The sequence below is a fragment of the Cornus florida genome, unplaced genomic scaffold, assembly GCF_030987335.1.
Source record: "Cornus florida cultivar Cherokee Brave unplaced genomic scaffold, ASM3098733v1 CherokeeBrave_3.0.0_Hap2_Chr08, whole genome shotgun sequence".
Classification (NCBI taxonomy): Eukaryota; Viridiplantae; Streptophyta; class Magnoliopsida; order Cornales; family Cornaceae; genus Cornus; species Cornus florida.
In genome coordinates, this window is record NW_026775578.1 from 23,044,727 (window position 1) to 23,070,218 (window position 25,492).

A 25,492-nucleotide genomic window follows, 5' to 3' on the forward strand; every position below is an offset into this window, starting at 1 on the left:
TTAATTTTGGACTGGGCTTATTTAAATGGGTGGTTGGTTTTTGAATTTAAATTAAAAGTTAGTTTTTTTCCAAAGGGTTGCATCTATTTCTAAAGGGTTGTATCTATTTTTCAAAGAGTTGCATCTGTTTCTAAAGGGTTGCAACTCAAAACCAATAGACATAACTATTCATGTGAACCATTGCAACCTATTGGAATGGATGTGTCTATTGGTGAACAGATACCATGTGAACCATTGCAACCTATTGGAATGGATGTCTCTATTGGTGAACAGACACCATGTGAACCATTGCAACCTATTGGAATGGATGTGTCTAGTGGTGAACAGACACCATGTGAACCATTGCAACCTATTGGAATGGATGTGTCTAGTGGTGAATAGACACCATGTGAACCACTGCACCTATTGCCATGGTTGTGTCTAGTGATGAAGAGACGCACCCAATCCGAAAAGGCATTTCTGATTCTATAAATACCCCCCTTTGAATCATTTGCAAGTTGTTCATTTTCATTTTCTTCTATCTCCCTCTCTAGACTTGAACCCAACCCATATGGGTTCAAACCATAGGCTAAGTGGTCCGAGCCACTTAGATCATAATCCAATTTCATCGAGCCATATTAAGATTGGTTCAAACCATTTTGGTTCGGATTGTACCCAATTTCACATTTATATTGTATAGATGCATTTTTGAGTCAGAGAGAGTATTACACAGAGGAGGTTTGCCGTATCCACGAGTTTGTAGTGCTGCTACTGGTGGATGTAGACCGTTCTATCCTGGGAGATAGACGCCACTGAGTCCGTTAGCACCATAGCGGGGCGAATCTGTCTTAAGGACATAATATCCAATACTAGCCTCGGTTCAGGTTCTTTATTTATTATTATTATTTTATTGTTTTAATTTGCATGTTTAATTAAATATCTAGTTAAATATTTAATTAATTATTTTTAGCATATTACAAATATCTCATATTATATTAGTATAGGGTTAGTTATATCTTAAATGTCACGTGAAACATATATATTTACCAACAATCTTAAGACAGACTCATTCCTTGCGTAGATTTTATTATATGTTTCTATTTAAGATATAAACAAGTAGATATTATACTAATAGTTGAGATATGATAAAATAATGTTATATACATTATTATATGATAATATGTTAAATATTAATGCATTCAATATTATGTGGAATTGAAGCATGTTATATAAGTAGATTATTGAATTATTCAATATTGGTTGAATTATTTAATTTTGTAATATGATATTATGAAGTATATGACATTACCTTAAACATGTACCAACTAGAGGTGGAAAAATGTACTTCATTACTTTTATCAATGGTTGCACAAGATACCGATATGTATATTTGCCACGAAGCAAAGATGAAACCTTAGAAATGTGACATCATATGAATTATGGAAAGGTTGAAAACCTTTCTATAAATTCTTAAAAGTGTGGGGGTGTCTATTTAAGGTTGCAGATCCTACTCCTATGAAAGGTTAGAGTGGACCTAAAATGTGACAACCTTGTAGGTGAGTGTGTTGTGGACGGGTGCAAGAGGCACTGACAGGCTACCACACTAGGCGAGCTACAAGTGTACAGTCCCCACACATAAAACCTTTGATAGGTTATGCTCATAATAATATTGCATATCATTTCCTTGTGCATAAATCATACAATGAAAATAAAGATGAGTTTAGAGGTAGTAAAAAGGCTAGAACGTCTAAATCTTTTATTCCTTATTTTCTAACATGTTTATTGGAGAATAAGCCACAAAGCTTTAAGGAAGCAAATTCTTCTCTTGATTATTATTATTTCTTATATTAATTATGTGATATAATTAATCATGTGATATAATATGAAACTATATTGTTATGCAAGTTTAATATTATTTTTATAAATGTTTACTATCATTTGATACTATAATATTGAACTATATAGTTGAATTACTTAATGTGTATTGTAATTCAAATTTACAACATAATTTATTTAATATGTGATATTATTGAATTTTGTATGAATGGACTAGTCCAACTATGTCAACTCTTCTGATAGTCAAAGGAAAACGATCTATACTAGTGTTTAAGACACGTATAGCTGTAAATGGGCTGAATCAGAGAAAATTTTCCAATAATTCGAAAGAATTTAATAGAAAATGTTATGGATACACTAAGCAAGTACACCAAGACAAGCTAAATCGAGCTAGTTAGCTCTAATATACAATTTAGCTAAAAACTAAAATGTTATTGAGTTGCAAACTGGTTAGCTTAGGTATAAGCTAAAATGATTAATGAGGTACACAGAATCTAAGAGGAAGATGAAAAACTGTCAGTTGGTTCTAACTCTTAACTTGAAAAAAAAAAAAAAAAATACATGAGGGTGATGAGTAGCCATTTTAGCCATAAGCTATTTGAGTTATACATCATATCTGCTCATGTATGAGGGAATAATACTACTTGTAAAGTAGTAGTTTTTGAAGAATATTCTTCAAAACAAATTACTCTACTACCCAGATAGACCACTTAGATAAGTGTGTACTAAAGCTACGAGCTACTAGAATTGCTAGCTAAACAAACTTAATTTCAAGCTAGCGATAATAACTGAAAAGTGGGTGCTCATCATAACTTAGTAGTGAGATATGAGAAGAGTGTAATAATACTTGAGAAGTGAGTATTCACTCTGTGGTGATTGTATCCAAAACTTAAATAATAAGATAATTATTTGCTTAAATGATTGAGTTATGTGATGTGTGACACATGAAAGGTTATGACATGTTAATATGACTAACTTAACATGAATAACTCAATTCATAAATACAAGAGATGTAGAAGCAAATATTAATTAAAGCCCATATCTCTAGCATTAATTCACAGTCAAGTCAGTGATATATTATAAAAACAAGTTAGAGATAAAGTGAATACATATGCACTAGAGACTCTTAGACATGCTTGTTGAAAAATGAATATAGAACCTTAGAAAGGTAGATGAGGTGAAATATTTAATATATGGTATTTCAAGAGTTAGAAAACCATAAGAAATATATCATATATAAAATTTCAGGATTATCTCAAAGTTGTGGGGGGATATTGTCCATAGATAAAATTTGCTATGAGTTGCCTCACCAAATAAGAAATACTTATAAATGTAGGGTTCTTAATCCTAAGAAATTTTGAATAGAACCAAAAATCATTTATAGTATTATAACAATAGTGCATGTTGTTTCCTATGAGGAAAATATTATGGAACAACTAGAAAAATTCTTTTTCCAGCGGAAGAGCTGAGTTATTTGTTTTAGTTGAAGAGTAAAGTGTGTAAGCTTATAAGTCCTTGAGTGGATTAAAGCTAGTACCAAGACAATGACATAAATGTGATGTATAAGTCATTGTATGCCTTAAAAAAAAAATTAATGATATACTAATTAGTATATTTGATATAAAAGATTTAACATCTAATAATATAGTATATTCTCAATAGAGTGAGATTGAGATAATACTAGTTATGATAATAAAAGCCTAACTAACTTTTGTAGATGTAAATCTCAAATATAAATACTAGCCAAAGTATATCATTGGTTGAGATTGCAAGGCATCTTAATAACTGTGTTTAATTGCACATTTTCAATCCAAGATCGGATCACTAAAAAACAATAAATTGGGTAGTTGAGATACACCATAAATCCAATATTGCATAGATCGAGGTATCTAACTAAATTGGAGGTGTAACAGTGATGCAATCTAGATATGGGATATTAAAGACTTCAAATCCAATAGTGGATATGTCTTTTATATTAAAGGTGTAGTTCTATATTTTTAATATAACTCAAAGTTAGAAACTTTGAATAAATCAAATAGGGAAGTCAATAGACTTCACCTAGAGGAAAATTCAAAGTAAGTCTACACCTGTGCCACTAAAGAAAATGATATTGCTAACAATAAGCAATTTTAGGGCACAAAATATACAGTTGCTCTCACCTGGAGAAATCTCTGCAGAGTGTAATATTTCTAAACACAACTTTGTGGCCACATATAAAATTGAAGGTTGTACTAGAGAGCAATTTTACAGTTCATCGAGGGGAATGGGATTTAAAGCCTAAAGCTAACGAGTCACCTTAATGGAAATCCAACCTAGCTGACTGGAGATCCCAAGATCTAGGTTTAAAGGGACAACAGAAATTCTGAGTGACTCACCAGAAGCACTGGGAATATATAAATCTTCTACCCATTTCTATGATAAGACAGTGCTACCTACAGCGATGATCAGGATAAGCTACGCTTTTAATGACTCTTATACCTTGAAAATTCAAGTGGGGTTTGGTAGGATACTCTTAATAAGAAGTCACCTATATGAGTGTGAAGTGGGGCCGCTTCTATGAGAACTATAAAGGCTAAATTTTCTAGAGCACTCATTGAATACCAGGACTTGTTCAGGGCCAAAATGAACACAACAATGAGAACCAACTTTGTGAGGAAAGCTACTGTGTGTTTGTTATTGTCTTGGTTTACACAAACGGCTGAACAATTCAAGACATCGCGTTCACTGATTAGCTAGTAAATCCGATAGCAATACACTAGGGAAGGTTCAAAGCCAAAAGCCACCTATCCTGATGCAGTAACTTTCCGACTATACTCTCTCTAGTGTCTGCATGATCATCTTTTGCATTTTATGCAAATTTCCATTCATGTGGGGGATTGTTGGAAACAGAGGCATTAAAAGCATAAATTTTGGATGAGATTTGGAATAAATTCTGCTAAGAATTTTTTGTGGATCTCTAGACGAGCGCGTTTCTCTCCATAAGGAGATGAACATGGTATATTTACTTTCTCAAATTCATTTCCGGGTGAATGAGAAATTAGCTCCAAAGTGTGATGTTTTGATAAGCCTAAATGGGTATGCAAAATGTAGGAAGTGTTTGTCCCACATGAAGAAAAAAAAATGTTGAAACCAATTGAAATTTAAATAAGCCAAACTTGGGCTTGGGCTTGGGCTTAGGCTTGGGCTTGCGTCTAATTGTAAAATCCAATTATTCTTTTTACTAAAAGGAATCTTAGATTGGGCCTTTAATTTTGGGCTGGGCTTATTTAAATGGGTGGTTGGTTTTTGAATTTAAATTAAAAGTTAGTTTTTGTTCCAAAGGGTTGCATCTATTTCTAAAGGGTTGTATCTATTTTTCAAAGAGTTGCATCTGTTTCTAAAGGGTTGCAACTCAAAACCAATAGACATAACTATTCATGTGAACCATTGCAACCTATTGGAATGGATGTGTCTATTGGTGAACAGATATAATGTGAACCATTGCAACCTATTGGAATGGATGTGTCTATTGGTGAACAGACACCATGTGAACCATTGCAACCTATTGGAATGGATGTGTCTAGTGGTGAATAGACACCATGTGAACCATTGCAACCTATTGCAATGGTTGTGTCCAATGATGAAGAGACGCACCCAATCCGAAAAGGCATTTCTGTTTCTATAAATACCCCCCTTTGAATTATTTGCAAGTTGTTCATTTTCATTTTCTTCTATCTCCCTCTCTAGACTTGAACCCAACCCATGTGAGTTCAAACCATAGGCTAAGTGGTCCGAGCCACTTAGATCATAATCCAATTTCATCGAGCCATATTAAGATTGGTTCGAACCATTTTGGTTCGGATTGTACCCAATTTCACATTTATATTGTATAGATGCATTTTTGAGTCAGAGAGAGTATTACACAGAGGAGGTTTACCGTATCCACGAGTTTGTAGTGCTGCTACTGGTGGATGTAGACCGTTGTATCTTGGGAGATAGACGCCACTGAGTCCGTTAGCACCATCGCGGGGCGAATCTGTCTTAAGGATATAGTATCCAATACTAGCCTTGGTTCAGGTTCTTTGTTTATTATTATTATTTTATTGTTTTAATTTGCATATTTAATTAAATATCTAGTTGAATAATTAATTAATTATTTTTAACATATTACAAATATCTCATATTATATTAGTATAGGGTTAGTTATATCTTAAATGTCACGTGAAGCATATATATTTACCAACAATGACAACCAAGATAAGGAGGATGTGAGCAGTTGAGCAAATTAAAATTGGCTATTAGAGGGGTTTCGATGCCTGATGTTTCTCAAAGCCTCGCACTCAGCAATGAAGCTCCTCGAAGCGCCTCAATGCAAAAGGTTAAATACCTTGACAGCAATCTTTTTCACACCCTGATCAAGAATTCCCTTGTAGACAGACCCAAAACTTCCCATTCCTATCAAGTTGGATTCACTGAATCCATTGGTAGCTCTAAATAGAATTTGGTAGGATACTTCAAGAAACAATCTTCCCGAATTCCCTAATGAAGGTTTTTCTTTTTTCTTTTTGCACCAACAAAGAAATAGAAAACACAACACCAATATCAGTCCTAGAAGCCCCAAAACTGTTGGAATTACTAATTTTAAGTTATCAGTGGATTCCTTCTTAGTTGGCTCCCTGAAGTTGCATCTAGGAAGCTTGAACTCAGGTATTCCCATATCAATCATATGTATTACAATATGAAAAAAAATTGTTTTCACTTGTTCCCAACCAAACCACGAAAAACATATTCTTAACTTATTTCTAATTTATGCGCATCAATATACATATTCATTTATATCTCTCTCCTCACTCTATTCTCTCTCCTCTCACTCTATTCTCTCTCTTCTTCTCGTTTATGATCTCTGCGTGAGACAAGTCATTTTTGCAACAAAGGACAACCCATACATGATAGAATACTATATGTCCTGCAGATTGAAATTACAAAAACTTATAAAGACAATAAAGCCCCAATCCGCTTCGATTATCAGGGATTGTTGCCACTTATAATCTCGATGTATATACACATATCTATATATAGGTACGGATATGTAGAGGGATTGATGGTTACATTTCTTAGAGACAGGTGAATATGGGTTTCTCTTTAAATTGGTTCAACTTTATTACTTTGTCTTATTTTCATCATTCATTACTAAACTCAATTACCAATTGCCAATTCAAAAAATCCTAACAGAAAACTCAATTGTTATTATATATGAGAAATATATTAATTAATGGAATTAATATATTTTTATAAGAATAATTTTTATTTTTATTTTTGGTGCTAAAATCTTACCAAACATGTTTTTGGTTTACGGTTTATAAAATTCAAGAAATAAATAAATGTTACCAAACACTTCACTGTTTTTAAAAAACTGACAAAGAAATAAAAACACTTAAAAATAGAAAAAGTAAATAAAAAACACGTTTACCAAACTACCCCTAAATTTTAGTAATCATTTGTAAACAAAATTGCTTTTTAAGCCATCATAAAAAGTGGTAAAAAATGAATACAAATAAGGGACCATTTTATCATTATTCCATATATGCCCTTTATATAAGCGAACAGTTGTTATGCTCCTCTGATCCTCGTAGACCAAAACCTGACAACTGTGTTAAATTGCGAGGGAAACTTTTTGCATGATAATTGTAAATGTGAATCAATCCAAAGTCCTTTTCTAATCGGGTCCGGCTCACCCATGGCGCCCTAATTTGGATCCAATCCCAAAATGTAACTCATTTATATGAAACAAAATTAAAAAATTAACAATCCATTTTACCCCTACCTCTTTTGGAACAACTCACAAACCATCTATAACTAAGAACTCGAGGACAAGATTAGAATGCAACCCATACAAGCAAGAAATTAATGATAAGGGGTGTAAACAGCAAGATTGATAATGGAAATTTGGTACTCATAGTGAAATTTGCTCATTCCAGACAGATTGGAAATGTTAGATAGGAGTTTATATCACGTGATGAGCCTGCCCCGTAACAATTATTAGGTGTTTAATATTCCTCAAGTACCATTATCCCAAAAAAATTAAGTCCTTTTATGCTCTTAATAAGTATATGAAGTTAATTGACAAAATGGCCTGGCAATGCAATTTTCTTGGCGGGTTTTGGACCTGATTTCTAATATCTACTGTAACCCCGAATATATAAGAGTGCTAGGATTTTATATTGTTCATGTAATATTGACAATATCGACAGTCTACTTTGAAAGGTACCATTATGCTACACAACTCATTGATTATTATGTTTACGCTTGAGAGCCCACTGCATAAGGCATGAGCAACTTGATGGCAAGACATGACGAGGAATGGATATAAGTTGAAATTCGATGGACTATAATTTTTTTTTTGTTGTTGTTGTTGTCGTCTTTATTTCATATGAATAGAGTCGGCTGGCCATATAGAATAATGCGACACCATCAACATCTCTTTAAAATAAGTGGCCTAAGCAGCTTTCCCGAGATCCTTTAATGTATAATGTTGTATTGAGATGTCACAAAAGTATTAGTCAATTTCAATATCTCATTAAATTTTGAATTTTGGGCAACCAGCCAAAAATAAAATAAGACTTCTATATTGAATTCACACACAACCAATCTCCAACCTGATGCTACTCTTATATAATGGGTGAAATACCTCACATTCCCTAAGGTTTGTTCAAAATTTTCTAAATCAAAACTATTGTCAAAATAATTCATAATTTTCTATTGAGTGTTTTTTCAAATATCTCTTAACTGATATTATTGTCAAAATAGTCCCTGAATTCCTCTAGAGTTTTGTCAAAATACCACCTAACACCTTTGAGATTTGTCCAAATTTCTCTTACCATTCGCTAATCAATGGAATATTTACTAAATGCACAAACTACCTTTAAGTCAAAGAAAACTATTCAAAATTTAATTGGACAAAATTACCCTTGTTAAAATATCAAATGACAATTTCAATCAAATTTAATTGGACCAATCTACCATTTCTTATATCTACCATTTTGGATTGTTTTTACTAGGAGTGCACAAAAAACCTTTAGAACCGAATCAAACCGGAACTGGTGCTTCGGTTTCGGTTCCTGTTCCAATTTTTACGAACCGTTGGAAACGATTCCGGTTCCGGTTCCAGTTCTAGACGTTAAATAATTATAAATATTATATTTTTAATTATATAATTTCTAATATATACGTCTATTGATGCATACAAAGAGATATATATAATAAAAGTATGTTTTATGTATAATATTATATATCAAAATGCACTACAAATGGGCTTAGAGTCATTAAATATTTTTTAAAATAAATAAATAAATAATAAGGAATCGGAACCGTGGACCCGTGGAACCGTTCGGTTTGATTCCGATTCTATGTCCCAACTATTCCGAATCCAATCTATTATTCAAGTCAAATTCTAATTTTTGTTATACATAAAGGCATCTAAGAGAGTGTAAAACAAATGGGCCAATCTATCTATGGGCCATGGACTCAAATTGGCCGAAGATATTCAATCCATAATTTAGAATTTAGATTTAGGTTGGGTATTTGTATTAATTGCTTGTTAAGGATTCTTAAAATTTAGCTTGGGCTGGTTTCAACCAGACCCAACCCATACTGCAAGAGCGAACGGTCAACGACTCACCGATCTTTAACAGCAGTAACAAAAAAGACGTGTTCGCGTCACAGCCGATTTTGCTCCCACCAGCAGAGATGGAGTTTCGCTCTCAGAGAATGAAGAAGATTAGGAGGTCTTTGCCTTGATTTTTCTTCTCCGATTTGTTGAGTGATGTTTTTAATTTAGCTCACTTTCAATTTTTTGAATGGTTTATTGGATTTATTATCAGTTTAGATCAAGGTACGTACCATTTTTGGCAAAAGTAAAAAAAAAAAAAATTTCAAAAGTTTCACCAATCAATACCTCTGTGATATAAAAATGAGCAAGTCAGTTCCTATAATTTCAAAAGTGAATAATTTGTATCCTTACATTTTACCTCCAACCACTTTCTTTTCATATTGTAATACATATGATTGATATTTGTTTATTAATCCCATAAATATCCTCCAATATAACTGGTATATCTTTATTTATACCCTAAGGTCAGTTCATATATATATATATATATATATATATATATATATATTCATGTGTATTTATTTCACTTCTATCTTTTCTAGCTATTAGAAGTGTTATCAAATGTAGCTGAGGAAATAATACAATCATAAAAGGTACGTAATCAAAACCCTCTTACATATATGAATGTGGGATTTAAATCCCTTTTTGGCCTCAAAGCCTTCCTCAATGCTCACTTTAAAATAGTTTTCAAGGATTTTATTTGCTTGAAACTTCAACAAATTGCTAGTTAGTTTTGTACTATGAATAATTTTTTATCTTTTCGCCTTATACTGAGCCACGCCATGAATACAAATGTAGAATCGTTACAAAAAAATTAATAAATAAAAATACAGATGAAGAAAAAGCTAATGGACACATGTTCTCCAATTTTGTAGAAAAAAAAAAGGAGTAGAAACCCATTCAACCCAAGTTCACATAAAGCAAACAAATGCCCACATGAAGTAGGATTAGATCAAAGTGAACAAAATGAAAACAAACTCTCAGAGTCGTTGGTTAGGGCGCGTAAATGCAGTGGGATACATAACATTTTTTTCCCTCATTTGAAATTTAACAGCGAAGGGAGGCGGGGCATATCTCTCTGCTCGAGACTTGGTTTTCAACGCAAAGGATGTGGATGGGAATTGATATTTGTTGGAGGACTTTTTGATCATTTTGCAAAGTCTTACTATTGGCCTCTCTAGTCCAAGTAAATAAGATCATGAAGTTTTACTAATTTTTCAATTTCAAATAGAGGTTGGGTATAAAAACAAGCGTGATTCTTTTTTTTTTTCTTTCCAAATGGGTTTGCGGGTAAGGTGGGTGAAAGTATGTTGTTCCGAATTTTCAATTTTAAACTCTCAAACCCTAAATCACATATTCGAGCCATTTCGGTCGACTGAAATGCCAGTTCGGTCGCCTGATTCCCTTTGTGGTTTTTTTTTTTTTTAGAAAATTAAAATTGAATGTGGTTGAATCCATATACGTTGTGTTTGATAAATCCCCAACCTCTCTCACAAAAAGTGTGATGGACAATGATGAAGAAGTTGAACTTGAAAAGGGTACTCAACTTAAAGTCAATTTAGGGCTATATGATACCTCAGTTTATTATAAGGTGCATTTAAGATATTTTGCTTTTTATTTTTAAATTTTTTTATTAAAAAAGTTAATTATAGGGGATAGTATGGTAAATACACAATGACATCGAGTGAATGGTAAGAGGTGAAATGTAAGGAAACAAATTGCTCACTTTTGAAATTATAAGGACTAACTTGCTCACTTTTATACCACAGATAATATTGTACTCACTCAGTGAAACTTCATGAGATTTTTTGCACCTTTGCCTACTATATTACCTTGGTTATTGTGTAACTAATGACATCACTATATGCTTGAAAACACTGCCTCTTCTTCTTTGTTTTTATTTCCCACGGAAATTGCAATACAGACATTAGTTTTGTTGTCACATAGAATTTTTGTGATATGATTTTTATTTTATTTTTATCTCGACAATGAACTCACACATTCACTTGGCTAAACCCTCGCCCAAAAATACCACTAGGGACAACCCTCGGTAATACGAAATTTATTGAAAGAAAAATTGTACAGAAAACAGAACAAGGACTAAAAGGGCCCCCGACCTAAGAACAATAAAAGATAAGCTAAAGCCTACAACTAATCAGGAGAAAGGACTATAGTAAACAGAACACTCAAACCATGTGAAGAGCCCAATTACCAAGAGCTGTAACCAATGGTAGTTTCTAAATTTCAAAATCGAACATTTTGTGACATGTATATCAACCTTGAGTGGCATTTTCTTAGAACTGTCATCAACCTTGTGCACCTGTAAGAAAAGGAAATAAATTAGCTTTTGAAAACTTTGCATTAAAATGAAGTCGTTTGATGTATGTAAGGTTGAATGACTACAGCAGGGAATCAGATGTTCTCACAATATTTAGTCATAATAATTTACTTAATCAATTATAAAGAAATGATGTTGTCATAATATAATTGCCAAGCTTTTCAAATAGATGAAATCATATATTGGAAAATATTTGTTCACTCGTATGTCTTAATATGTGTGGATTTAGTAATCCTCAATAACTAGTTGCATAGCAACAAATATTTGCCTATCATGACATCCCGTGAACATTGAATTGGTCTAATGAGTTTGATCATAAACACAAACTAACACATTGATATAGAGATCATAATAAATTAATAATCACCCAACCAAAAAAAAAGAAAGTAAAATATATCACAACTTGAACTTCATAAAACCCTAAACTGTTTCGAAAATCACTAGTTTTTCAATGTGCCTTCAGTATTACTAATCTATCAAACATTCTGATAAGTTTTTTTTTTTTTTTTTTCTTTGATAGATCAGTTGTTATGCTCCTCTAATCCTCCTACGTGAGGACCAAAACCTGACAACTATGTTAAATTGCAAGGGAAACTTTTTGCATGATAATTGTAAATGTGAGTCAATCCAAAGTCTTTTCTAACCGGGTCAGGCTCACCCATGGCGCCCCAATTTGGGTCTAATCCCAACGTGTAACACATCTATAAGAAACAAAATTTAAAATTTAAAATTTAAAAATCCATTTTACCCCTACCTCTTCTGGAACAAGATTAGAATACTACCCATAACAAGCAAGAAATTAATGATAACTAAGAACTGGAGGACAAGATTAGAATACTACCCATAACAGGCAAGAAATTAATGATAAGGGGTGTAAACTGCAAGATTGCTAATGGGTTATGCCATCCATTTTTCTCCTTTCTTCAAAAAAAAAAAAAAAAAAAAAAAAAGAAATGATACTCTGCTTTTCTGTCTAGCAAATATTGGTGGAAGAATAAGTGTGAACACTATACTAACAATCTTCAAGTGTAACTTTGAATGTTCTGTCAAAAAAAAAAAAAAAAAAAAAAGGTGTAACCTCGAATGAAAAAAAGAAATGCTCTATTTACACAGCAAGACTTGACTAGGGAGGGACATAAAATAATCAAAGTAGAAGTCAATGTCAATTCTACATTCAATTTTGGATTTTGGGAACCAGCCAAAAATAAAATAAGACTTACAATATTCATTCACACACAAACCATTCTGGAACCTATCCTTTCATGCCACAATGGTTGTTTGGTTGTTAAAATGTCCCTACAAAATACGGGAGACTGTAGAACCATGTTTCCACTTTCCTCTTTTACTCGGTCAATCTTGCGAGATCTTAGGGGTTGCCATATGTTGGAAGTTTCCATTTCCTTAAGGATTTTGATAGCATACAGTGTTGTCCAAAAACTTTCTTCCTGTAATCCTAATTCTCAAAGGGTTTGTTTGGTTAGACGAAAATAGATGATAGAAAGTGGAAGTGAAAGAAAGTGAAGTGAAGAAAAAGAAAATTAAGTTTTCATGGTGCATTTGGTTAGCATGAAAATTTTTCAAGAAAGTTATAAGAAAATATTATGTTGTTAGTTTGGATAAAATGAAAGAGAAAAGAAAATGATTGTACTTGTTAAAATTGTCCTTATAATTTTAAATACTAAAAATATAAATAAATTTGAATAAAATTAATTCATGCATCAAATTTTGTTGTTGATAATAATTTTTTTTTTTTTATAAGTAATACAAAATATTTTATAGTTATATAATTTTAGTTGAATTCAAAAAGGTTGTTAATAATAATATTCTGAACTTGTACGAGATACCAAGTCATCCGAATTTCTTTAGTCAAAATATATATATATATATATATATATATATATATATATATATATGATTTGGACATTACAATTTATATAGTAATTGTAAGTACTTTGATGAAATCGAATAAGATTAGGATTGTTCCGCTAAATGTTTGTTTATATTAAAATAACCAAAACCAATAAAATTTTACATATAACAACCAAGTTTACGAGGGTTTTTTTTTTTAATTCAACTAAAATTATATAACTATAGAATATTTTGTATTATTTGTTTTAAGGAACGTATATATTCTCTAAAACTTATAATAACTCTAGTATCCAAATTCTAAAACCAACTCTATGTACCAAATTCTAAAACCTAGTTGATATGTATATATACATATTGTAAATTAATATAATGCACTTAAAAAATACCCACCATAATATGTTATATGTATATACGCATTTGAAAAAAAAAAAAAGGTGGGGAAGAATAAAGCGATAAAAATAGATTACAAAAAAAAAAAAAAAATGTTAAAAATAAGATCTCCCCAATTTCGTTCATTTACGTTTGGAAAAAAAATGTCTCTCAAGAAGGGAGAAAATATAAAGGAAACCCAACTGATATATAATAGGAATTTAAAATATAACTTCATAACTTTTCGAGAAACAAAAATTTTCGTGTGTTTTATACTTATACAGGAATCGTTTTAACAAACGTACAAAAAGTTTAAATATTTTCAATTCTTTTGCTAGTTCTATCTAACCAAATAAAACCAAAACGATTGATACATCATAGTAAGTTCCATGAAACTCGCCATGTGTCATTCTCTTATTGGTTTACGGACACCATTATTTCATAGACTCCATGTGCCGAAAGCTGAGTAGTTACATGAGTTTTGCCTTGAATAATTGAGTAAGGTTGCATATATAGTAGTGTTTCCATGCAATCTTTATTTTCCGCATCATTAGGAATTTGTGGGCGGTGGGCCATTGATCTAGTGTGGCAAGTCTTACAAGACACACCATATTCTTAACTTAGAAGACTCCTTGGGGCGGAGAATGATTGGCTTAATGGTCTTTGCTTTGGATTACTAAGTGAAGTCAGGTATGTGCTTTAACGCTTCAATATGACCTTCCTTTCCAAGCTTGCTAGAATTGTGATCCAGTGTGGCAAATTTCATTGAAACTCGCCACATATATCCTCTTTATCGGTAGACAATTTTTCTCTTGATTTTTACCTCATGTACGAGTCTATATGGCAATATGATACAAATCAACTTTTATGTCTCCAGTACCATAATATGATTTTCCTTTCAAATAATTAGGCAATAATCCTGTGTCGTCTTTTCATTTGTCAAAAATAATGGGATAAACATTGTTAATTCATAATATGCAAGAAATAGCCACAAGTTGACAACAGATTCCATGAAAATGAAAATAAAAAAAATAAAAAAAAACAAGGAAAAACAGAAAAAAGAAGTCCAATACATGAAACAGTGGAAACTGATGAACATAACTTCCCAATAAAAAATAAAAAAATTGGACGAACAAACTTCAGCGAACTAAGTGGCATTTCTTAGAATTGTCATCAGCCTCTTGCACCAGTATAAAAGGAAATAAATTAGCTTCTGAAACAATGTTGTTATAATATAATTGCCAAGATTTTCAAATAGATGCAAATCATGTAGCTGAAAAAATATTTGCCTATCATCTGGGCATCCCATGAATATTGAATTGGTCTATTGAGCACAATCACAAACGTATACATGAAATGACAACCAAGATAAGGAGCATGTGACCACTTTAGCAAATTAAAATTGGCTATTAGAGGGGTTGTGCTTACTGCTTACCATACCAAAGAAATGCTTGCAAAAGTTTGTATAGGTTAGAAAGTGATGGGGTCATTACGGACCTACTTGTGATTAAACTGCAGTCGTAATTCTTCTTCCTCCATCTGTTCCAAGAAGATTGCCCCTAATGACATGCAACTTTGTTACAACATCTCCGATATCTAATCTTTCTTGTGGAGATTCTGCAGAACAAGCAATTCCAATTCTAAGTAGTGAAGTCACACAATCTTGAATCTTGTAAGCGCTAATGTGGCTTTGATGGCGAGTATTTATGGTATTTGTGCTCGTCTCCCCCTCCTTTCCTTGTTGAAGAACTACTGGATCTATAATTTCAGCCACTCTCTCTGGCAAAGCCATCTTAGCATAGTTATGAAGGTTCATACCGTCAATGAACATATCATCAGTTGGCCTTTTTTCCGTAAACATCTCCAATAAGAGGATTCCATAACTGTACACATCGCCAGATGTTGACACCTCACTTCCCATTCCATATTATACACTCCAGGCAAACAAGTGTACATAGAAACAAATTTATGTCATGATAAAAGCATGTAACTAATTGTTAGCAAAATAAATGAAAAGAGGGAAAAAATATATATATATATGTATATATATATTTCCGAAAAGTCAATCTAAAATATATAGTTTCAGGCTCAAGAAGGAATTACTTCTTTCAAATGAAATTATAGCATATGGTTTGCACAAGGATGGAATATGATATTTTTTGTGGAATCGAGCTTTTTAAACAAAGTAGCGAATGATGCCAAATTTTCATCAAGAACCAAAAAAAAAATTAAAATTAAGTGGGAACGTTGAACAAAGAGCTCATCTATTAAACATTCAATTTTAACATATGATTGTGTAATATATCAAATATTCTGATAAGATAAAATCTACAAAAACTTACCTTAAAAGATTGAAAAACTTTAAAGAAAACCCAAAGAACAATGGATTTTATGTAGTCCTTTAATACTCATACATGATGGATTGTATGTAGTCCTTTAATACTCATACAATATATGTTTATTTGCGTGGGAAAATGGGATTACACAGTTTACACTCAGTATTTCTGCTACTTAATTTGCCATTTGAAAAACAATTGTAAATGTGAATCAAACAGAGTAAAGAAAAAGAGAAACAGAAAAGGAAACATAATTACCTGGTGGCATATATCCAATAGATCCTTTGATCCCAAAAGAACTGGTTTGATTTTCACTGTTGCTAATGTTAATATCAAGAAGAAATCTTGCTAACCCTAAGTCACCAACACGGGCAGTATTGTCTTCGTCGAGAAGTGTTGGGATTTATATGCCCTGGCATAGCAAATTCCTATCTGGATTGTATTGACATATGTTCCTGACATATCTGAAATATTTATGATTTATATAATTGGTGAATTCAATGTATTATGTTTCAATTCACTATGAAATTGATAGTGTCCAGTTAATTACAAGAAATATTTATATATATGTGATGACAATCAATGCATGATATATAAATAGTAATTATAAATTGTTCATAGTCGGTAATTATGGATGGACTCATAATTAATTAAGACTTGAACTGGATCCGCGTTAGGTTGAGATATATTGCGAGAGCCGTCGTATGCAATTACTCCCTATTACCGTCATGGCATGTGACTCTTAAGCATGAGAAAAGTATAGACTCTTTTATTAATTAATAATTACTTTGATTTGTTCGGCGGATTCTTCGGGATCCTTAGACCGACACTTTGGGTAGTTATGTAATTAATAGTTAGAGGATTATATTTTCAATATTTGCATCATTGCTACTTGTATTTATTTTGTATTGATTATGGTTGATCACAAAGTAAATTCGAAGGCCTTCGTGTGTTTTTAGACAAAATGATTTATTATATATTTATTTATTTAAATTATTATTTTTGTCAAACAAATGTTTTATTGTGATCGAGCCAGAAATAATCAAAGGTACCAAAATAAATATATTAATTAAGTAGTCGGATTGATGGCTATATTTATCCGATAACTAATTATGCATAGAGGGGTCAAAGTGCAATATTGACTTAGAGGTGATTTATTATTTAATTGGAGTTCAATTAATTTCTTTTAGTGGAGTAGAAATTAATTTATGAATTAATTGAATTGGGTCCATGGACCGGGCCAATTATTAATTCATTGTAGCCAATAAAATAATAGGCCCAATGGATTCTCACTCATAGCCCAACTTGATATTGGAATCATATTAGATTTGAGACATATGAATTAGAGATGGAGAAGGATTTGTTGTTTCCTTTTCTTTATTTTTATGTTGCCTATAAATATACATGGTCTATGTATATTTTAGGGGTGATTTTTATGAGAAGGAAAAAGGAATAAATTTTCTCTCTCTAGAAAATTAGGGTTTATGTTCTCATCTAATGGAGGCTCCCACAAGCCTAGTTTTCCAAGGTCATTCATGGAGGCATATGAGTGATTCCTAAAGGCAAAACAATTACCAAGAAGATGGAGATCCAAGGAGAATGCATCTAGCAAAAGGGATCTACAATAAGTGAGAACATTCACTTTAGAGGAGAGATCTGAGGTTTACTCAAACCTTGATGTAAGTATTCAATCTTTTAGTTGAATAATACATCATATTTTATTTTATTTTTTGCATAAAACTTGTCTCTATGTGATGAATCAAGATCTATGAATTTAAATCCCTCGAAAAGTTTTTAAAACTAGCACGTTTCCCAACAGTGGTATCAGAGCATGGTTTGATTCATTACTAGAGAACATGTGTTTATAAAAATCATATTCATGGATCCAAATTATTATATTATGTGGTTAACAAACTCATTTTAATTTTAAATATGCATGACAGAATTAATAATTCACCTTGCATATTGTATGAATGCATTTATATTCAGATTAATTATGTCTAATCCAGTTAATCTACTTGCTTACATATTCTATGATATTGGACCTTATTTATAATGACTGGAAAATGAACTTAGATATTTTATTCACAACGTAAGGGTACAAAATGTATTTATTACTCCTATACCTATCTCTTTTACTTTGAGATACCAAATTTGACATTAATGCTTTTAATAAATTAGATAAGGCAAATGATATGACTTGGTGCAATATTCTAGAGTTTAGCTCGAATATACTCCAAAGCTAACATTTGTATTATTTTATTTTCTTCAAGCATCATATTAAATGTCAATGAGATATTTTGGTGAGATTAGATAGAGCATATGCCTAAGTACTGTGTCAAATTTAAATACCATCAAGATAGCCTGATGAACTCCAGTTTGAAATCAAATTTTGGAAAATGATTGTTTATTATTTAAAAATTAGCTGGAGATCAATAAGGCTGACTTGGGTGGTAAGTTTCAAGTTGACATGATTATTGCCTTGTTACCAAACTCATTCGACTCTGTTAGAGTGAACTAAATAAGGAATCAGTTTGAGTTCACACTCGCTGATATTCTTATAGACTTGGTAACAGAAGAAGGGATAATCAAGAGTATGGGCGTTCCTATCAATCTAACCTAGTCTATACCATCTTCTTCTAGGCCCAAGTGGATGGACAAAGCAAAGAAGAAGGATGATAATAGGACTAGGCTAGCACAAGGCTAGCACAAAACATAGGTATCTAAAAGGTTAAAGGGAATAAGGCAGTGTATGTTGAGGGCGAATGAAACTGTTTCTTTTGCCGTTAACTAAGACACTAAAGGACAAACTGTCTAAGCAATGACGTGGCATAGGAAAATATATATTTAATCAGTGAGACATGTTATGTGGTTGTATCTATTGATTCCTGATGGATAGATTCTGGAGCCACTAAACATGTTTGCAATTTATTGTAAGGATTTCAGGAATCCAGAAGCCTTGATGATATGGGTATATATTTATCTTTTGACCTGATGCCAAGGTTGTAGCTAAGTCAGTGGGAGTATTACATCAGAAAATAGAGAGTATGAGGATATTAGTATTAGAGAACTATTTTTATGCACAGAAGTTAGACGCTATCTTATTCTTGTTTCACTTGTGGTTTATAAAAACTGTGTTGTTATTTTGTAAAACTGGTTTTATAAAATTGAATAGATATGCGATTACTTCTGGTGTATTGAAAGATGATTAATATACTATAATCACAAATTCTTAAGATTTGCAGGATGTAGAAACAAATGTTGCATCTTCTAGATTGAATGATAAGAGAAAATTTGTTATTCCTGACTCATTGTATTTTTAATGTCTATTTTTGGGTTGTTATCAATCAAAATAAGATTCAAAGATTGGTCAAAGAAGGTTAATTACCTAGTGAGGCAGGGGAGCCTAAACCAAACTTGTGAACCCTGTTTTGAAGGATAGATAACTCTTAGGGCTTAATCAGCCAGATGAAATAGACATAAAGGACAATTGGAGTCGGTACACACTGACACGTGTGGTCTTATGAACATCCAAGCAAGAGTACTCACGTTTTGGATAAGTTTATCTGATGCGACACAAGTCTTATACTTTTGGTCTATTCCGAGAGGGTCAAGATTAATGTGGAGCACAGATTAGGTAAACTTATCAAGACACTTCGATCTGATTGAGGATATGAGTATTTCTTGGTATAGTGCAAAGACTATATGGTCAATGAGGGTGTTGTGTACCAGTTTTCCGCAATTGACGCTAAATTAATTTAGGTGTCAAATAAGAATAACAGAATTCCACTTAACATGGTTAGATCTATGATCAGTTATGCCACATTATCTCTTTCATTTAAGAGTTTAGCGTTAATGACATCGATGCGCATTATGAACTGCATTCCATCTTAGTCTGTCTCAAGGATACCGTTGAGTTGTGTTTTTGACTAAATATTAGTTTGAATCATATGCACATATGGGGTAGTCTTGCACATGTGCGCTTGATATGGACAAGTAAGTTGAAAGCAGATCATAGGCATGCTAGATTTGATAGCTACTCTAAATGTCACTAGGATGGATTATTTTATGATCTCAAAGATAAAAGTTAATTGTTTTGACTCACTGTTTATCTATAGGAGAATCATATTATGAATCACATACCTAGTAGCATAATGTTAGAGAATTTGGTATGAGTACCAGATGTACCACATGTGAACACACTTATTATAGAGATTGAGAATAATATATGAATTCCCTATTGATGCGTTAGCATCATCTATTACACAGATTCTTGCATCGGTACATTGATGTAGTGGGAGGATTATCATCCAATTTGACAGAATCATGTTTTTAGGTGAGACCATTATGGACATCCCTGTTAAACATGAGTTGGACCCAGTAAGCTACACGGAAGCGTGAACCGATGTGGATACAGATCGTTTTGGTGAGTTACTATGAAATCAGAGTTGGAATCTATGTATTCTAATAAATTCTGGGATCTTGTAGAACTTTCTAGTAGGGTGATTCCTATGGAAGGCAAGTTAATCTACAAAAAGATACCAGAAAATTTCTTAGTGAATAAATCATGAGTGTACAAGGGAATGTCATTATTTTTCTTAATTCTATATATTGATGACATCCTACTCATTTATAATGACGTGGAAGTTTTGTCATCAATTATAAGGTAGTTGTTCAATTACTTTTAAATAAAGGATTTTCAAGATGTAAGCTATATTCCTAGGATCAAGCTTTTGCAAGATCAGGTTAAAAGGAAAATAGGCTTATCTTAATAATCCTACATTGATAAAGTTTTGACCAGGTTTGGTATGCATAACTCAAAGAATGAGTTCTTGCTTTATTGATATGGATCGCTCTCTCTAGTAAGTAGTTTTTCAAGACTAGCAGAGGAGATTGAGCAAATGAGACTGGAACAATATGTTTCGGCATATGAGAGTCTCATATATGCTATGGTCTATACCAAACAGGACATCCGCTACATGGTAGGGATAGTCAGTAGAGATCAGTCCAATACTGGACTTGACAACTGGTCTATTGTGAAAAATATCATTAAGTACCTAAGGAGAATCAATGATATCATACTCATTTATGGATGTGATGATATGGTCCTAGTCAGGTATGCTAGTTCTGATTTTCAATCAGAAGTAGATACTATGAGGTTCATGACTTAGTGTATGTTCACTTAATGGAAGGGAAATCAGTTGGTAGATTGTCAAGCAGATTTCAACTGTTGACTCAAACCTGCAGGTGGAACATATTGCAGCCTTAAAGGTGGCAATATAAGCCTATTGGTTTGATCTCACTGATTTAGAGGTTGTGGAGCATACTAGCCTGCCTATCGAGCTATATTGTGACAATAGTGCAGAAGTAGTCCAAACCAATGACCCAAGGTTCCATAGAGGAACAAGATACACTGAGAGGAAGTATCATGTTCGACATGATATTTTCCGGCAAGAAAATGCACTTGTAGTTAAAACATTGCATTGGAACACAACTTTGTTGATCTATTATCAAAGGTGTCATTGATCAATAATTTTGATCATCATCTGGATAACATTGGAGTTAGGTGCAATTTGAATTGGCTATGAGGGCAAGTGGGAGCTGTTGGGATTTATATGCCCTGGCATAGCAAATTCCTATCTGGATTGTATTGACATATGTTCCTGACATATCTGAAATATTTATGATTTATATAATTGGTGAATTCAATGTATTATGTTTCAATTCACTATGAAATTGATAGTGTCCAGTTAATTACAAGAAATATTTATATATATGTGATGACAATCAATGCATGATATATAAATAGTAATTATAAATTGTTCATAGTCGGTAATTATGGATGGACTCATAATTAATTAAGACTTGAACTGGATCCGCGTTAGGTTGAGATATATTGCGAGAGCCGTCGTATGCAATTACTCCCTATTACCGTCATGGCATTTGACTCTTAAGCATGAGAAAAGTATAGACTCTTTTATTAATTAATAATTACTTTGATTTGTTCGGCGGATTCTTCGGGATCCTTAGACCGACACTTTGGGTAGTTATGTAATTAATAGTTAGAGGATTATATTTTCAATATTTGCATCATTGCTACTTGTATTTATTTTGTATTGATTATGGTTGATCACAAAGTAAATTCGAAGGCCTTCGTGTGTTTTTAGACAAAATGATTTATTATATATTTATTTATTTAAATTATTATTTTTGTCAAACAAATGTTTTATTGTGATCGAGCCAGAAATAATCAAAGGTACCAAAATAAATATATTAATTAAGTAGTCGGATTGATGGCTATATTTATCCGATAACTAATTATGCATAGAGGGGTCAAAGTGCAATATTGACTTAGAGGTGATTTATTATTTAATTGGAGTTCAATTAATTTCTTTTAGTGGAGTAGAAATTAATTTATGAATTAATTGAATTGGGTCCATGGACCGGGCCAATTATTAATTCATTGTAGCCAATAAAGTAATAGGCCCAATGGATTCTCACTCATAGCCCAACTTGATATTGGAATCATATTAGATTTGAGACATATGAATTAGAGATGGAGAAGGATTTGTTGTTTCCTTTTCTTTATTTTTATGTTGCCTATAAATATACATGGTCTATGTATATTTTAGGGGTGATTTTTATGAGAAGGAAAAAGGAATAAATTTTCTCTCTCTAGAAAATTAGGGTTTATGTTCTCATCTAATGGAGGCTCCCACAAGCCTAGTTTTCCAAGGTCATTCATGGAGGCATATGAGTGACTCCTAAAGGCAAAACAATTACCAAGAAGATGGAGATCCAAGGAGAATGCATCTAGCAAAAGGGATCTACAATAAGTGAGAACATTCACTTTAGAGGAGAGATCTGAGGTTTACTCAAACCTTGATGTAAGTATTCAATCTTTTAGTTAAATAATACATCATATTTTATTTTATTTTTTGCATAAAACTTGTCTCTATGTGATGAATCAAGATCTATGAATTTAAATCCCTCGAAAAGTTTTTAAAACTAGCACGTTTCCCAACAAGAAGAACATTGCTTGGCTTCAAATCGCAGTGAACTATCGGAGTTTGGCAATGATGGTGAAGATAATCCAGTGCACAAGCAACATCGATAGCAATATTTAATCTCTGAACAAGACTGAATTTGTTTGGTTCCTCCCGCTCCTCATATTCTCCTCGAACCGGATGCAACCACTGATCTAGGCTTCCATTCACCATAAACTCATAAACCAGAGCCTTGAAATCATTATTTTGGTGATCCACACTTGAACATGCACTGAGTACTTTAACAAGGTTTCGATGTCTGATGTTCCTCAAAGCCTCGCACTCAGCAATGAAGCTCCTCGAAGCTCCTCGATGCAAAAGGTTAAATACCTTGACAGCAATCTTTTTCCAATCCTGATCAAGAATTCCCTTGTAGACAGACCCAAAACTTCCCATTCCTATCAAATTAGATTCACTGAATCCATTGGTAGCTCTAAATAGACTTTGGTAGGATACTTCAAGAAACAATCTTCCCGAATTCCCTAATGAAGGTTTTTCTTTTTTCTTTTTGCACCAACAAAGAAATAGAAAACACAACACCAATATCAGTCCTAGAAGCCCCAAAACTGTTGGAATTACTAATTTTAAGGTATGAGTGGATTCCTTCTTAGTTGGCTCCCTGAAGTTGCATCTTGGAAGCTTGAACTCAGGTATTCCCCCACAGAGCTTGTTGTTTCCCATGATTGAAGTTGCAGTTGCGTTGGCAAAAACACCTTTTATTGGTACCACCCCTCCGACATCATTATAAGATAGATTCAAATTCTGCAATAATTGAAAGCCCTCGAATTATTTTGGAATTTTGCCAGACAAATTGTTACGAGAAACATCGAGAACTTGAATAGCCCTAAGAGAGCTGAGAGATGATGGGATGCTCCCTTGAAAGAAGTTACCTGCTGCGAGTAAAATCTCTAAACTTGCACAACTACCAAGAGTGCTGGGAATTTCACCTGATAACATGTTATCATTAATATGCAATTGACCTAGATTTTTCAAGTCTCCGATTGCTACAGGAATGGAGCCAGTGAAATGGTTTCGAGAGAGATCGAGACCGATTGATAAGGTAGATAGACTGAAAACTTCTGGGGGAATGGTACCACTAAAGTTGTTGTTAGAAAGGTCCAGGAATAACAAATTTTGGCATTTCTCAAGGCTTGAAGGGATGTTACCATGAAGTTGATTGTTTTCCAAGCTCAATTCGATTACAGCACTCAAATTTCCTAGAGAGGACGGAATGTTTCCAGACAAATTGTTCCCACTCAAATATGAGAGAAGAGAGATTGAAGATTGAGGGAGGGATGATACCAGATAACCTATTTAGTGCTAGAGTAATGATTGTTATGTTAGTAAGTTGGCCAAGAAAATCAGGAACACTCCCACTCAAATTGTTCCCGGTTGTAGAAAGTCTATAAAGAGATGATAAGTTCATAAAAGAATGAGGAATCTTTCCGATTAGATTGTTAAACCCAATATTCATCGACTTTAGCTTTGGCAAGGAGCCAAGCTCCGTAGGAATTTTCCCTACCAGTTTGTTTTTATAAAACGTGAAATCAAGGAGGTTAGAGCAAGCAGATAAATTGGAAGGAATGTTGCCACTAATTAAGTTACTGCGTAGGCTTAAAAGCTGCAGTCTCCATAGAAGGCCAAGTTCTGGAGGGATTTCTTTTTGAAAACTATTGTTCGAGAGATTTAGTACTCTCAGAAAGCTTAGATTCCCGATATGTGGCGATATGGACCCAAACAATTTCTTGGACCGCATGTCTAATATGGTGACCCTTTTGTGTCGGCGACCACAGGTAACACCATACCACTGGCAGAAGTGAATGGAACCATTCCATGAACTCATAACCCGATAAGGATCGTCGATTATTTTGGCCTTGAAGGCCAACAATGCAAGACGATCCGTCTCATTCCCTCTCACCCTGAAGGTGGCTTCAACAGTAGGAAAATTTGCATGCATCATCATGCTCAAGCAACATGCAACCACAACATAGATGGAAATGTTGAAAAGTGAGCTTGAAATGCCCATACCTGAAAGCAAAACTCAAATATGGACGTTGGTGCTCCAGTACTT

At 33.0% G+C, this 25,492-nt stretch overlaps 1 protein-coding gene and 1 pseudogene across 1 annotated transcript; both read right to left on the minus strand.

Annotated features, from left to right (window-relative positions):
- Positions 1-15,309: 15,309 nt before the first annotated feature.
- Positions 15,310-24,102, minus strand: LOC132270801 (probable LRR receptor-like serine/threonine-protein kinase At3g47570; annotated as a pseudogene).
- Positions 24,103-24,207: 105 nt separating this feature from the next.
- LOC132269868 (receptor kinase-like protein Xa21) lies at positions 24,208-25,447 on the minus strand. The gene is made up of 2 exons (XM_059771103.1): positions 24,799-25,447; positions 24,208-24,731 (listed from the first exon to the last, which is right to left on the minus strand). The coding sequence occupies exons 1-2, from the start codon at positions 25,445-25,447 to the stop codon at positions 24,208-24,210; spliced, it is 1,173 nt and encodes a 390-aa protein (XP_059627086.1).
- Between the last annotated feature and the right edge of the window lie 45 nt (positions 25,448-25,492).